At 42.9% G+C, this 15,860-nt stretch overlaps 1 protein-coding gene across 1 annotated transcript in view; it reads left to right on the forward strand.

Moving 5' to 3' along the window:
• USP13 (ubiquitin specific peptidase 13 (isopeptidase T-3)) overlaps positions 1-15,860 on the forward strand; it is a 102,099-nt gene that overhangs the window by 56,103 nt on the left and 30,136 nt on the right. Inside the window, exons 10-12 of the mRNA XM_008060529.2 lie at positions 5,829-5,954; positions 7,412-7,565; positions 10,390-10,564. Coding sequence (XP_008058720.1) covers positions 5,829-5,954; positions 7,412-7,565; positions 10,390-10,564 — 455 coding nt within the window. The remainder of the gene's footprint in view (positions 1-5,828; positions 5,955-7,411; positions 7,566-10,389; positions 10,565-15,860) is intronic.

Consider the following 15,860-nt stretch of genomic DNA (forward strand, 5'->3'; position numbering starts at 1 on the left):
AGGCGGGTCTCGAACCTGTGGACTCAGGCAATCCACTCACTTCAGCCTCCCAAAGGCGCGGGATTACAGGCTGAGCCACCAAGCCCGGCTTCTCCCAGTGTTTTAACACACAATCCAAACATCCTCCTTTTTACCTGTTAATATGTAGTTATGCTTCTGTAACTATAATCCCTTCCTTTTTCTTTTAACATAAATATTACGTTAGTAGTTGTTTAAAGTGTTAAAAGCACACCCGCAAAATTAATCATCATTCTTTAGTGTTGTCTAATACCCCAGTCCATATTCAGATTTCTTTTCTTACCGTATCAAATATATCTTCTAAAGTCTCCCTCCTTTTCTTTTTAAAAGTTACTGATTTGTTAAAGGGAGCTGGATCATTTGCCCTAAGATTGCTCTGAAGATTTCTCTCTTGAGATATTGTTTGACTTGTGTTTTGTATAAGGGTGGTTGGATCTGGAGGCTTGATTAGATTCAGGTTCAACTTTTTTAGCACCCATCTTTCTACTACCTGGATGTGAAGGGAACACAGTGATAGCTGAGTATGGGAAGTAGCAAGACCTCCCCTCTGAAATCAGAGACAGGGTAGGCGTGGGGCATGGGTGTCATAGACGGGGCTAGCTGATGATTAAGGCATTAAGTGTCCACTAGCTGAGTTAGAGCTAAAATGCTCCAGCCCCGCTATGAAACTCCAGGAGCTGGTCTGTAGCTGTTCTGCATAGAGACTAAGAGGCGGCGTCTCTCCCGTTAGGAGACTTCTTTAAATAACTTCTAAATTATCGACAGTTCTCAAGCAATTGCTTGACTGTTGAACAAAGAATTAAGAAAGATAAGTTGAGGGAAACAAAGAAATGGAATGGGCACGGAAGGGTGAGAGGTGTAGGTAGGAAATGGATGAGACTGGGCCACAGTCAAGGCACGGGGCTGGATTTCTGGTGTTTGCCGTCTTGGCATCTACTAAAACTTCTCTCCAGGTTGTGCGGCCACATGCCAGCACAGAGCATCAACCAGCTCTTCAGAATTTACTGACTTGTCAAACTTTCCAAAGCAGCTTCTTTGCTGTCTTTCTTTTCTGTTTTTTGTTTTTTTTTTTTTGAGTCCGTCGCCCAGGCCAGAGTATAGTGGCAAGCTCATGGCCACCTTGTTGTCAGCCTGCTGGGTTCAGGCAATCTTTTCTCCTCAGCCTTCCAAGTAGCTGGAACTACAGGCACACGCTACCATGCCTGGCTAATTTTTTGATTGATTGTAGAGACAAGGTCTCGCTAAGTTGCCCAGGCTGGTCTCGAACCCGTGGGCTTAGGCAATCCCCTCACCTCGGCTTCTCAAAGTGCTAGGATTACAGGCTTGGGCCACCGCGCCTGGCTAGCAGCTACTTTCTGTGGTCTATGTTGGAACTGTCAGTCACACCAACCTTGAGTCATGGCATGTAAGAAATAACACCATCCAATAGACTCCGAATGCCTGCTTATGGGAATGCCCAAACAGAAAGGCACAAGTGCCAAAGACTTACTTCACATGGTGCCTTCATACTGTCTAGGGTAGAGAAATAATTGTCGGACTGGCCTATAATGTTGGCTCCCAAGGTGTGCGGGATTGAAGGAGACGTACCCAGACCCCTAGATACATTGTCTTCTCTTTTTAGCAACTAGGAGGATGGACTTCAAAGATGAGTTGTAGGTACATGTGTACCAGAAGCAGCATTAGGACACTAGAGAGGGGACAGAGAGACTTTTCTAGCTATGTGACCCTGGCCCTAAGACCCCTGTGTCTCAGTTTCCCCACCTGTCAAGAGGAGATAATAATCATCATCGTCACTGCACAGGGTTGGGTGAGTTAAGCAAAATATACATATAAAGTGTTAAGAACTGTGCCTGGCACTTAGTAAGTATTGATATTTTATGGCTCTTAGTAAATATCTCTTCAATGAATGTATAAATGTTAGTCATTACACAAAGTTAAGGCATCATTACTGCATGCTTGTGTCAGCTGATACTGGACTGATATACATTATCCTGTGAGTGAAGAAAGTTACAATGTTCACATAGTTTTCAGGAGGTGTATATGCAGGTGGCAAAATTAATTGTAGGCATACATTTGTCTTTCTCTAGCACCGGAAGCACAACTGGAGCTCTGCATGTGTGTGAGTTGGCCATTTTTATAAGGTTTCGAGTACTCAGGTGCCCAAATACTGCTGCTTCGGGGAATTCTCCAAGAGCTGCTAGCACTGTTTCTGGTCCTCTGTGGGTGTTTCCTAACATTTGCCATGGATGTGTGTGTATGTCTCTCATCTCCTCTGTTGTGTGGAGTTTCTGGAGGGCAGGATCCCCAGTAGTGGTCTACATGAAGTACGGGGTCTGACACTTTGTTCACAAACCCATTCTAGAAAAAGTGCTCCATACCTCATTGCTGAATATCACCACGGTCACCTTTGAAGTACTCTCCTTGGGAAGCTATGCACCAATACCAGCGCCTAGTTCACCCATCAAAGCAACTTGGGAACTCTTTTCCTGGAATGGCCATTAGAACTGTCGTCGTATTACCCCTGATGTCTTGAATGTCATCAGATATCTTTCTTGCCATATTTCCTTTATCTTTGGGTAAACAAAAAAGTCATGGGGGGCCAGATCAGGTAAGTGGGAAGGGTGTTCCAATGCAGTTATTTGTACAGTGCTACCAGCGGAAGTGCCCGCTGGCAAGTCCGCAAACTTAATTGTCATTGCTCAACAAATAACGATGACAGCTCGAAGGTCCATTCCAGAAAAAGAGATCCAAAATTGCCCTGATGGGTGGACTAGGTGCTGGTGTTGGTGCATAGCTTTCCAAGGGAGTACTTCGAAGGTGTGACCATAGTGATATTCAGCAATGAGGTATGTAGCACTTTTTGTAGGATGACTTTGTGAACCTAATTGTCAGACCTCATAGGTAGTAAGTAAATACTAGATGCCTAGACCAGATACATTTTTCAGGAAGATAGGACAATACATTGGACTTTTATTAGAAAACATTGCTTAGGATGTAAGCATTGGAGGGATGTTATGTGTATAGCTGCCCCTTGGCTCAGGGAGATAAAGGAGTGTTCTCATCTGTTGCATCTGACTGTGTGGTTCTGCTAAGCTGTCATGGTCACCCAGACAACAGACATGGACCTGGATGCCCATGAGAACCCAAAGAGGTGTGAGATGTGGTCCCTGCTCAGGCTGTGGAGATAAGCCAGACCCTGGCTGCAGATTGAAGAAAGTAACAGGCATCTTGTGGTTCAGACTTCAGAGGGGATGAATGCGGCCTGGAGGCTGAGCAGGGGGGAGTGCTGCCTGTTACCTTGGGAAAGTGGGTTGACAGCAGCAACAGCATTTGCAGTGAGGTCATGAGTTACTTCTTTGGCTTGATTGATGAGGTTTGTGTGACTGAGAACCAGTATGTGCTTCAGAGCCCATGTTGTTTTGGCTGCAGACAGCTTGGCACTGGAGTCACAGCCAAACCTGGAGTCCTTTCTGGTTCTGCTTTGTCAGCTGCATATGGCAGGTTGTTAAGACTACTTTGAGTTGAAAGTTCTGTCTGGCACTTCTCTGAAAGTCTCGCCTTCCCTGAGTGGGGATAAGAATGGTGCCTGCTTTCCAGGGTTTTTGTGAGTATTCATGAGATGGTAGGCCTCACTGTGATTAGGTGGGTTGGACTTAGAGGGAATGCTCAGGAAACTGCTTTGTCAGGTGATCACCTCTGTCACCAAAGGTGATGTGGATAGCAAGACCCCATTGCTACAAAAAAAAGCAAAAAATTAGCCAGGCATGGTAGCTCATGCCTGTAATCCCAGCATTTTGGGAGGTGGAGGTGAGAGGATTGCCTGAGCCCACAGGTTCAGGCAACTTGGCAAGACCTTGTCTCTACAATAAGTCAAAAAATTAGTCGGATGTGGTGGCATGTGCCTGTAGTTCCAGCTACTTGAAAGGCTGAGGCGAAAGGGTTGCCTGAGTCCAGTAGCTCGAAGCTATAGTAGCTGTGATCATGCCACTGCATTCCAGCTTGGGCAACAGAGTGAGACTCTGACTAAAAAGAACAAAAAGTCCAGTTCACACTGAAGCCAATTTAATGCTTCTCCCTTCTATCAAGCTCAGGAATCTCAGAAAACAGTTGTGCGGAAGGGATGGCGTTGGCATCCTATTTTTGTTGATGTTTTTGGTTCTTGTTCCACCTCTTTGACTCCTTCCACCCCTTTCTGGTTCCCCCAGAGTCGAAGGTCAAGAGGATGGGAGATTAGAGAAATGGGCAGACTTTTCACTTAGCGAGTGTTGGTTGACTCCCTCTAGGCTGTCACATGTCTCCTGCCATGGCTGGTCTTTTATGGGGCACATCAGTGGTTTTTTGCAGCTGTCTTCCCCTGCCTGTCACCCCACCTCAGGGACCTTACAAGGACGTTTCCCCCATATCCTGTCCAACTTGCCTCTACAGCCTCCCTTTCCTACCCAAGCCGCCTCAGCTGGCAGACAGGCCACCGCGTCCTGCAGGGTTTTGCCCGTGGGTGTCTGGCTGTCTCTGAGCTGTCCTTCTAGCCCCTGGGAAAACCCAGCCTTTGTCCTACCAGAGCTGCCCTGTTGGCTGCTTTTCCCACACAGCCATCCTGGTAGCTGCACCTGGCTTCTTGTTTCTCCAGGTAAGGGGCAGGCACCCCGAGAGCTCCTGGGAACTCTGGTTCAGGAATGGTGTGGGGTGGGCTCGTGAGTTTGAGCAGCTCTGCAGCACTTCACTGGGCCACACGGTGCCAGGTCCCTCTCTTGCGGCTGTTTGACTCTTACTAGGGCCTCCCTCCTATACTCTCATGGGGTGGGAAGGAGAGATGCTCTCCTCTTCTTCTTCTTTTTTTTTTTTAAAATTTGGGGTCTCACTTTGTCACTCAGGCTGGAGTGGCACAATCACAACTTACTGCAGCCTCGACCTCCTGGGTTCAGGTGTTCCTTCTGCCTCCTGAGTAGCTGGGGCTATAGATAATTTATTTTTATTTTAGTATTAAGAAGGAAAATGTTCAATAACCTTTTTAATAGTGCTTTATCTTTTTATCAAGTATTTATTTGAATTTTACAACTGTGTGTTTAGCAAATATTTTATAGAAATTTCATTTGTTTAAATTCGGCTCTACTTTTTTTTTTTTTTAAGTCAGGGTCTCACTGGAGGTGCAGTGGCATGAAGACAGCTCACTGCAACCTCCAACTCATGGGCTCAAGTGATCCTCTTGTGCCAGCCTCCCAAAGAGTAGCAGGGACTACAGGTACATGCCTTCGAACCTGGCTACTTTTTTTATTTTCTGTAGCGATGAGGTATCGTTTTGTTGCCCAGGCTGATCTCAAACTCCTTGGCTCAAGTGATCCTCCCGTGGGCCTCCCAAAGTGCTGGGGTTACAAGTGTGAGCCACCATACCTGGCTAAGTTTTTGATTTTTTTTTTTTGTAGAGATAGGGTCTTGCTATCCTTCATGGGGCTCTTTCTCCCAAACGCATCTCTAACCCGCTCCGAAATAGACTGTGACATTTGGCCTTGTAAGTCAGCTCTTAAGCAAGTCCTTTGAGGATGGACCTAGCCCCCGTCTTTAGAAAGTGGGGTGTTTATCACCTACTGTCTTAATTTTGAGTCAGCAGAAAGCATCCCATCCTGTTCTTCATAACGTTCACAGTGCAGGGCCTGGTACCTACTGAACACTCGGTGGATGTTGGTATTATTATTATTTAACTTCTTTGGGATACAATTTTCTCATCTGGAAAATGGGATTTGTGGTAAGCCTGCCACCTAGGGCTGTTAATGTACATGAAAGTATTGTGAGTCGGTTTTCTTTTTATGCTTTAGCCTCAACAGAATGGCATCTCTCCACGCATGTTTAAGGCTTTTGTAAGCAAGAGCCACCCGGAATTCTCCTCTAATAGACAGCAAGACGCCCAGGAATTTTTCTTACACCTGGTGAATCTAGTCGAGGTGAGTCAGTCAGTCTTCGTGAATGCTCCAAGGGGTTGTAAGAAGTGTGCCCGCCACTCAGTGCAGTCCCCTGGGGCTTGGCCACACTGCCTCTCGCTCTCTTCGTACTCAGTCTTCCCCTGTTGGCTGGTTCAGCATCAGTTTCTTGGAGGCTTTTTTGTTTAGCCCACTTGATGTGACGCTCCTCATGGTCCCAATTTCCAGACACTTGTGAATCTTTTTGTACTCCTTTTAATTGGTATGTATTATAGGAGTGCTTGCTATTTCACTCACTGTTTATTTTTTTCTGGTCTCAGTGACAAAGTTCCTTGAGAGCCCTGTGTGGTATTTGGTGTCTTCCTGCCACTGGTCAGAGATGATCACTCTGCTCATGTCAGAGTTGAATCACAATCAATGCTATGATATAGGCACACACACATACACACACAGGGTGTGCCAAAAGTATGCACATTTAAAAAGATGTTATCTATGTATCACTTTTCGAAGTTGAATTAAATTATGGTAGCAATGTATAGTATGATATTCGCTCAACCGTGCTTCCGTCATTTTCTTTAACTATTCTGCTTGTCACATTGTGATGCTCGCATTCACTTGATTAATGCCATCTTTTGAGCAAACGTCATACTTAAAAAGTATATTCATTTTTTTGGCATCCTCATATGTAATATATTTATAAATATATATAACATATATATTTGCTTACCAAGAACCTGTCAAATTTTTTTGTATATTATTTTTTGCTTACCAAAAATAAATGCTGTGGTTTTTGAAAACCAAGGAGAATTCCTGACTAAAGGTTTCTTCTCCTCTTAAAAGCAACCAACCCCCCGCCCTGGATTACAACAGTGTTCTTTGTGGCAAATATAGAAAACACAAAGGAGAAAATAAAAATCCCCCATAATACCAGCCCTATAAACAGCCAGGGTTAACCTGTTGGTGCATGTTTCTGCAGTTACTTCCCAGGTCATATATTAATTCTCTACCTGCTGTTTTGTAAGCAGTGTTTTTACTCACCCTGTTGTGAGCGTTTTGCCACATCAATATACACACAACATAGCATGATTTCTTTTTTATTTGCATATAATTTACATGATTGAACCATACATGCCTTCATTTTTCTGGGGCAGCTTTTTATTCCCCTCCCATTTTTTTTTGTTTGGCTTCTTTTCCTTCTTTCTTTTCATTCTGTCATTCCGCCTCCCATGATTTTTAATTTAATAATAATAAAATATTAATTCACGTGCTGAACCACATTTTATTTATCCAATCTTCCATTTTTGGACTTTAAATAAATTCCAGCATTTTGCTGTTATAAGGTACTCTGGTGAATTGGCCTGCCCAGAGGAAAGGATTAGTAACGCCAGATCTTTGTACCAGATTTATAGTTGACTTTATGCTAATTTTTAATGGTTTCATATTCATACATTTACTAATGTGATATATAATCCAATCTCCAGAGGAATCGCATCGGCTCAGAAAATCCAAGTGATGTTTTTCGTTTTTTGGTGGAAGAACGTATTCAGTGCTGTCAGACCAGAAAAGTCCGCTACATGGAGAGGGTGGACTACCTGATGCAGTTACCTGTGGCCATGGAGGCAGCGACCAACAAGGGTAACAATTCCAAAGCGGGAAATTAGCACTTGTATCTTCATATGGGAAACCCTGAGCTGAGCTGATGTCTGGTTTGCACATCTCTTTTCATCTTTTCCTTAGTTCCCATGTGACTTTCACTTGAGAAGAGCCTAACAGGTTTTGGGGAGGCATTATGGACGAGGGATTATGGAGGAACTGCCTGCAAATTTGGCCAAGCCAGTACAATTTTGTAGGGAATTATTGGTGATGATATAGGTAGAAGATTTTTGACGTCATCACTCATAAGTTGTGCTATAAGGTCTGAAGGAAATGATCAGAACTGCACTTTTTGAAGTTAGGCACAGGTCTTTTGAAATAATCCAGCTTTGACATCGGAGCATTTAAGATGCCTCTCCAGGCAGATAAATCATAGCAGAACTCTTTGTAGGAGCAAAGCCCATTCGAAGCTTCTCTGGACTTTGGAAGAGAGAAAGAGTCAGATATTTGGCCACCATGTTAGGTTCTCAGGGGAAGGTTCCTTCTCTTTTCATTAATCTAATCTATTTTTTCCCATGCATGCTGAATAGACACATGGCATTTCTTTGAATCATATTTCAGAAGCAAGGTGGGTGTGATGGCTTATGCCTGCAATCCTAGCACTTTGGGAGGCCGAGGTGGAAGAATTGCTTGAGCCTGGGCAACTTAGTGAGAACCCATCTCTACAAAAAAATAAGCAAAAATTTAGTTGGGCATAACTGTGCCCACCTGTAGTCCCAGGTATTCAGGAGGCTAAGGCAGGATGGTTGGAGCCCAGGAGGTCAAGGCTTCAGTGAGCCACAATCGTGCCACTGCACTTCAGCCTGGGTGACAGAGTGAGACCCTGTCTCAAAAAAAAGAAGCAAAAAAAGATAAAATAGCTGCTGTATTGCTCATCTTCTCTGAACTGGTAATTTTTATAAAGTTCAACAATTTCCTGGATGGCCTTTTATTGATTTTTGGTGTAAGGGATCAATTTATTATGCTAATTGGAAAGTGATGATTATGATGATTTTAAGATGAAATAATTTTCATTTTCTATAAGCTCATGGAGCTTTGATGAGCTTTAAAATTCTTATCCATTATGCAAGGTAGAAATAGGGGGTGGGGTCTGTGGCATGTTTCCTTTTTAGAACTAGGCTTAATTGCTTTTTCTTGCCTGCCTCAGGGACACTGACTTACATGTTCTGTTCTGTTCTGTTCTGTTCTGTTCTGTGATCTTCTGCAACTCACTGTGTATAATTTATGAGTGGTAACTTTTTTCAAAAAGGAGATTTTTAATTTAGACTCTGCAGTCGATTGCTGCAAACACATTAGCCTCCTAGATATAAGTACATCATAAACCTATTGTGGATGGTGGAATTTATTTTATTTTTTTGAGTCAGAGTCTCACTTTGGCAGGCTAAAGTGCAGTGCCATGCTCATGGCCATTGCAGCCTTAACCTGCTGTGCTTAGGTGATCCTTCAGTTTCAGCCTTCCAAGTGACTGAAACCACAGGTGTGTGCCACCATACCCAGTTAATTTTTTGGTTAATTGTAGAGACGAGGTCTTGTCAAGTTGTCTAGGCTGGTCTTGAACCTCTGGACTGAGGTAATCCTCTTACCTTCGCTTCTCAAAGTGCTGGTATTACAGGCATGAGCTACTGCACCCAGCAGAATTAATTTTAAAAGCAGATGTGTTTAAGAAGACAATATGTGCATAAATGTGCTTACAAACTGATAAATCAGGAGTGATCTTTTTTGAGTAATACATGATAAATGACCGGAAAAGCCTTTAAAGTTTGATTTATTAATAAATTTTTGGCTATAGGCAAGTTTCCAGGATACCTGCTGCCTCTTGGGCGGTTCATGGTCCACTCACTCCTTTTTCCCTGGTATTTGAGTAGGTATAACCTAGAGAGGCCTTCTCAATTGGTAGCCTTGATATCAGAGGTGTTGGGTAACCTCACCAGTTTGTTTCAGTAGTGTTGGCTCGTATCACGGGATGTGTAATGGTGGATAACTGCAGGCCTATATTTATCCTTCTCCTTGGCCCTAAGCCTTTCTGAGATCCATGACCTCTAATGATAATTGCTGGTGGAACCAAATCAGAAAATGTATAACACTGGGCCTGCTCTTTGTCAGGAGCTCACTGGTAGTTCTTTTTGTTTTTGTCAGTCTCCTACCCCCCCTTTGGTTATTTTATTATAATGCAATTTGAAGTTAACAGGAATTTTTGTTGTGGTGGTTACTTTTTTTGTGTATGTGTTTCTGATCATTGGCAAAACTTGATCTTTTGACACAATTTAACATCCCTTTTTGGCCTCATCTATGGGGTAGTGGAGGGAGTGCTGATCAGGGTTTTAAGTCAAGCTTTATTAGTGATTGTCTGGTTTTGATCTTGGGCCTCAGTTCTTCATCAGTGAAAGGCTGAGAAGGGGCAAGCTCTTGGGTCTCTTTGAGCTACAAAATTCTCTGATGTGAAGGCTTTGTGTTTGGGGGATGGCGTTTGAATAATCGCAGTCTTGATCTTTAGACAAATGAGAGACCATGTTTATGGGCATTTGTCACACTTGGGTCTGAACACCTGGGAAAGCTCACAGTTGCCTCCTGTCAGCCTCAAAGGGGAACAGACAAAAGGTGTGAGTGGTTTGATGCTGCCTGTCAATGCCACTCTGTGACAGCACCAGAACAACCTGTCAGTGGGCCTGTCCGTCTCTGTAAAGGGCGATATATAAGTAACCCCGGCCCAGCCCAGAAGGCTTCAGGGAAGACTGCCCAAAGAGGGTTTTTTCATTTCCAAAAAAGAAGAGCGATTGCAAGGTCGTTCATTTTCTCTTTTACTCAGATGAACTGATTGCTTATGAATTAACGAGACGGGAAGCAGAAGCGAACAGAAGACCCCTTCCTGAGTTGGTGCGTGCCAAAATACCGTTCAGTGCCTGCCTGCAGGCCTTTTCTGAACCAGAAAATGTTGATGACTTCTGGAGCAGTGCCCTACAAGCAAAGTCAGCGGGCGTGAAGTAAGTGTGTATGTGAGGAGGGCCCTCAAGAGGGAGGACGGGGTATACCAGAGGGAGCAGGGTGTCATGTGAATGTGTGCGTGATTGTTCATGTGTGGTGGACTGGGGTTATGGTTCACACACCTAATTGTCATAGTCTTCACTTGGATGAGACCTGTCCAATAAAATAGGCCTGTAATTCCTGTGATATGCTGGGGAGGAGAGGCCTTTGTTTTAAAATGCAAGGCTGTGGTTTATCCTTTATTAGGAACCTTCCTTCCTTCCTCCCTCCCTTCCTCCTTCCCTTCCCTTCCCTTCCCTTCCCTTCCCTTCCCTTCCCTTCCCTCTCTCCCTCCCTTCTTCCTTCCCTCACTCTCCTCCTCCTCCTTCTCCCCTCCCCTCCCCTTCTCTTCTTCTTTTTGCCAAGAGGGTACAGCCAATAAATACTTCCTACCCTTAAATGGCAAGAATATTATTACAAAAATTACAAAAGAAATTACAAAAATACTTAAGGCAGCCCTCAGTATTTAAACTTTATTATGGTCTGTTTTAATTCCACAATTAAGGACTTGGTCCAGAACTTGGTTGACTGTGCTTCTCCTCGGAGACTAGGAGTCTCGGGGCATCTCAAAGTAGATGTAAGGGCTCCTGAGTGTTGTTCATTTTTCTATTTTCCATGGCCTGTTTTCACTCAGGTACATACAAAATTTTTTTTCACACTTGACAACTTGGTTTATCTGATACAGTAGAGTCCTGGCCAACATAATTCATATCGCTGTACTTCATTGGGAAAAGAGGGCTTATAGTGGCATAAAATGAAAGGAGATCTGAAAGCTTTTTTTGTAAACCACAACCTCAGGTAGCAATTGAACCTAAATCATTTCTTCCTTATGAAACCCATCCCACAGGATTCCACTTTGTTTCACATTATGGACTTCCTATGCTAAAACTGGGAAAGTAAAAACAATTTATTTCTTAAAGTTTAAAAAAGGCATATTTTCTTAAAATAGTTTTTCAAAAAGCCTTATATCCAGAGGAGGATTGAGAATAGTTCATTCGGTTATCAGTTGCCATTGTTGGGTAAGTTTCCATCCCGGGACTGCTCAGTTGTGGTGTGTGTGGATGGTTGTGTGTATGTGTGCACATGTGCAGATGCATGGTTGTGTCCTAACAGATAACAGTTGATGAGTTGACAAGTTCAAGGTGAGAGATACACTTCATTGTAACTTGGAGACATCTTTGGGCAGTTAGAAATCTATACTATTAGTGGTGGAAGCAGTTTCTTTAATCATTGACAATAGGCTTAAGATTCCTTACACATTTCTCTCTCTCTGTGCTTTTGTTCTGCTTCTGTTCTGGAGGTGGAAACTGATCGTGGGACCAGGAAACCTCGAAAGTCCCTGGCATCCAGTGTAAGCTTCAGAGTAGTGTGTTCTTCATTTGCCCGTCCCTTGGCCACTTGTTTCTGCTCTTCAGAATAGTGGTCTGGATGTCTTAGAAGTGTGGGTGTGACACCCTCTGGCCTGCTTCTCCTGGTGTGTGCCTACCAGGAAGGAAGCTTCTTCACACTTGGAGGGAGTTCGTTTTTAAAATGGAGCTGGGAGGCATTTGCCTTCCGCAGACAGATAGATTCTCTGAACCCGGGGCTGGCAGTCAGGAGGTCTGGATTCTTCTTTCGTGTTCACTTCCCACCTTTTCTTCTGTCCTGGGGCAAAGTCATGGCCCGGTGTCCTTCTTCCACCTACAACAGAAGAGGCTTGCTGATGTGAATTTCTCTGCAGATGCTACAAAATATTTAGTTGTAGACAGTGTTAGCATAACTCTCCAGAATCCTTGAGGAGGGGTTTCTGCTTTATATTGTCCTTAAAAGGACTTTTTTCCTTTTCTTTTTTTTTCCTTATATACACATGCTCTTGTATATGCCTTTTATATACATGAAACGAATTAGTGTTGGTTGTATCACAGTTGTTAATCATTGAAAACTGGTCCTTGTGTGGAAGGGAAAAAAAAACAGTGTTGAAAGTAATAAAGCAACTGCCATTTATTACTATTGCCAGGTCATGTGTTAAGCACTTCTCAGTTATCACATTTAATTTTCTTGGCAATGTGAGGTAGGTACCATTATTTTCTCATTTTGCGAATGAGAAAATGAAAGGAGTAATTTGTCAGTAAGTGGCAGAGATTGGATTCATTCAGTTCTGGTTGAGTTACAAGTTTAAATCCTTTTTTTCTTCTTTTTTTGAGATAAGGTCTCTCTCTCTCTCTCTGTTGCCTAAGCTGGAGTGCAGTGGCACAATCATGACTCATTACAGCCTCAACCTCCTGGGCTTAAGCGATCTTCCCACAACTGCCTCTTGAGTAGGGACTACAGGCGCACACCACCATGCTCTGCTAGTGTCTTAAAAGTTTTTGTAGATGAGGTTTCGCTGTGTTGCCCAAGGTGGTCTTGAACTCCTGGACACATGTGATTCTCCTGTCCTCGCCTCCCAAAGTGCTGAGATCATAGGCATGAGCCACCATACCCCGCCCAAGTTTAAACTCTTAATGCCTGCTATTTAGCACCCTGTACTTCTTGTCATGCCTCCTCATCCTTATATCCTTATAGAGCTTTGCTTATTCCTTATTATGCTTTATCATAGTTCAAATATTAGTTTTTGGGAAGCCGGTTCAGTGGATTTCTTAAAAACATTTTTATTTATATTTCCAGCAATGTAGACTGTGACTCGTCCTATGTGTTAATTTGGCGCCTCAATCTTTTCTTTTGTTAGACCCAGTGTTGAAAGACTGGAAAAGGCATATGTCCTAAAGATCTTGGTGGATCTTGGCTCAGTATGGGCCAGGCATAAAGGCCCTTCCCTTAAATGACCCCGAACACACTGGGAAGAATATTAGTCTTTGGAAAGATCATTCACCCAGAAAATATTATTGCTCCCTCAGCATATTATAGGCAATGAGTTGAGTGAGAGCTAATTCCTACTCTTGAGTAACTCACAGGGTTAATAGGGCAAAATTTTTCCTGAACTATAATCATGTATAAACAAGCATGGTGTGGGGTACTGAGCACATGGGTGGGTAGCGTGTGAATGCCCCATCTTGAGCTTACTGATGTGACCTTGTCCAAGTGATCTCACCTCTGTAAGCCCTGGTTTCCTTATTTATAAACTGGGGGTAATAATAGGACTTTCTTTATAGGATGGAGGTAAGGATTAAATGAGATAAACCATGTAAAGTACTTTGCACAGTGTTTGACACAGAGTAAACGTAGGGTGCAATTGCTATTTTTATATTTCTTTTGCCTTGGATTATATAATTTGAATGTAGTTGATTAATCATTGCATTTTTGACATATTTAGTAGAGAGCGTAGAGTTATGGTTTTTTGAGTTGTCAGATTTTCAGTACAATCGACTATCTTAATACTTTGAGACAGAGATATTGTTTATATATTTTTTCCAACAACAGTTTTGTCAGGACATAGTCTAAGCACTTTCTGTCTTAACCCATTTAATTCCCATGAGAACTCTGAAGTAAATTTGCTGTGTGTCTATCTAGGTCTTCTTGAATGATTTACATTCTGATGGGCTTCATTAAAAACATATAGCTTTCCAAGAAAAAGTTTAATTCTGGGAATTAATTTTAGAAATAAAAGAGTAAGCAGAGCATAATTTATACTTTTGCTGGATTTAACTAACAACCGTGATGTCCCCAAACTACAATAAATGAATGCAAAGTATTGCTTTTCAGATTAATTTGAGCAGATATATATTGAATGGTTACTACGTGTGTGGTTCAACTTAAAAAGATGAATAAAGAGTTCGAGGGTGGTGGCTCATGCCTATAATCCCAGCACTTTGGGAGGCCAAGGCGGGAAGATTGCTTGAGGCCAGGAGTCCAAGACCAGCCTGGGCAACATAGTGAGACCTCGTCTCTGCAAAAAATTAGTCAGGCATGGGAGTGTATGCCTGTAGTCCCAACTACTTGGGAGGCTGAGGCAGAAGGATTGCCTGAGCCCAGGAAATGGAGGCTGCAGTCAGCCATGATGGTGCATTCCAGCCTGGGCAACAGAGTGAGACCCCAGCTCAAAAACAAAAAACAAAAAAAAAACAAGACCAAGTTGAATAAAGAATGCTTACCCAGCAGGGGAAGTATAATGTGGATGCCATCTAAACCTGCTTTCTGGTACTTTTAGGTTGATAGCTACCCATAACAAAGTGATGTGTTAAATTATCCCTGCCCCAACCTCAAGTTCTTCCACTGCGCCTACCATGGCATCACCAACTGATGCCTCCCCAAGTACCACAGAGCATCTTTAAGAGTCTCAGGGCTCCTAAGTCACATTTTAAAAATTATTGTTTTACCAGTGACTTTTAGTTGATTTCACTATTATATATTTTCCAGACTTTAAGTTAATTTGGTAAGAAAAGGAGGTCAGAAAGGTGATATTATGTTAGTTGAAAATATTATAAAGCCAGGTGGAGTTTGTTGGTTTTAGGTGCAATTGAGGATTTGACAACATTTAAATGAGGGTGATTTTGTTTTGTTTTGTTTTATTTTTGAGCTGGAGTTTCACTCTGCCGCCCAGGCTGGAGTGCAGTGGCCTGCTCATGGCCACCGCAGCCTTGACCTGCTGGTCTCAGGCAATCCTTCCACCCCAATCTTCCAAGTAACTGGAACTACAGGCACACACCACCATGCCTGGCTACTTTTTTGATTTATTGTAGAGACGAGGTCTCGCCAAGGTGCCTAGGCTGGTCTCAAACCCGTGGACTCAGGCAATCTTCTTACTTTGGCCTCCCAAAATGCTGGGATTATAGGAATGAGCCACTGCACCTGGCAAGGGTGATGTTTATTACTGCTTCTCAGAAGACAGGAAAACCTAATTAGAGATAATATCTAATATCTGGGGAAATAATAATAGATCAGTTTCTTAGGATGGTATAGCTCCTGTTTTCTGAACATCTTGTTATTGCCCTTATCCTTCTACCAACCTTGTGATGGAGAATTTGAGGCACAAAGAGTTTAAATAACTTGCCAGGGAGTAATATACAGGTCAGTGGCAGCTCAGTTCAGTGTCCAAGGCTTCATGAATTCCAGCTCCTTTATGACAAGATAATCATCATGCTAATTTCTTAGGTGTATACAATACTCTCTAGTGTGTCAGGAGGTTCCACATCATCTAATGAGTGTTGTACAGACTAGCGGGTAGATATTATTTATAAATCCATTTGCAGATGTAAAAACAAGAGCCTCAGGGAGAGTCAGTGATTTGCCCAGATTTGGTGGGAATAAAGTGGTATATGCAAGACTCAAATTCATATC

The sequence above is a fragment of the Carlito syrichta genome, unplaced genomic scaffold (genome assembly GCF_000164805.1).
Source record: "Carlito syrichta isolate Samal-C Ts95f unplaced genomic scaffold, Tarsius_syrichta-2.0.1 Scaffold92608, whole genome shotgun sequence".
Lineage (NCBI taxonomy): Eukaryota > Metazoa > Chordata > Mammalia > Primates > Tarsiidae > Carlito > Carlito syrichta.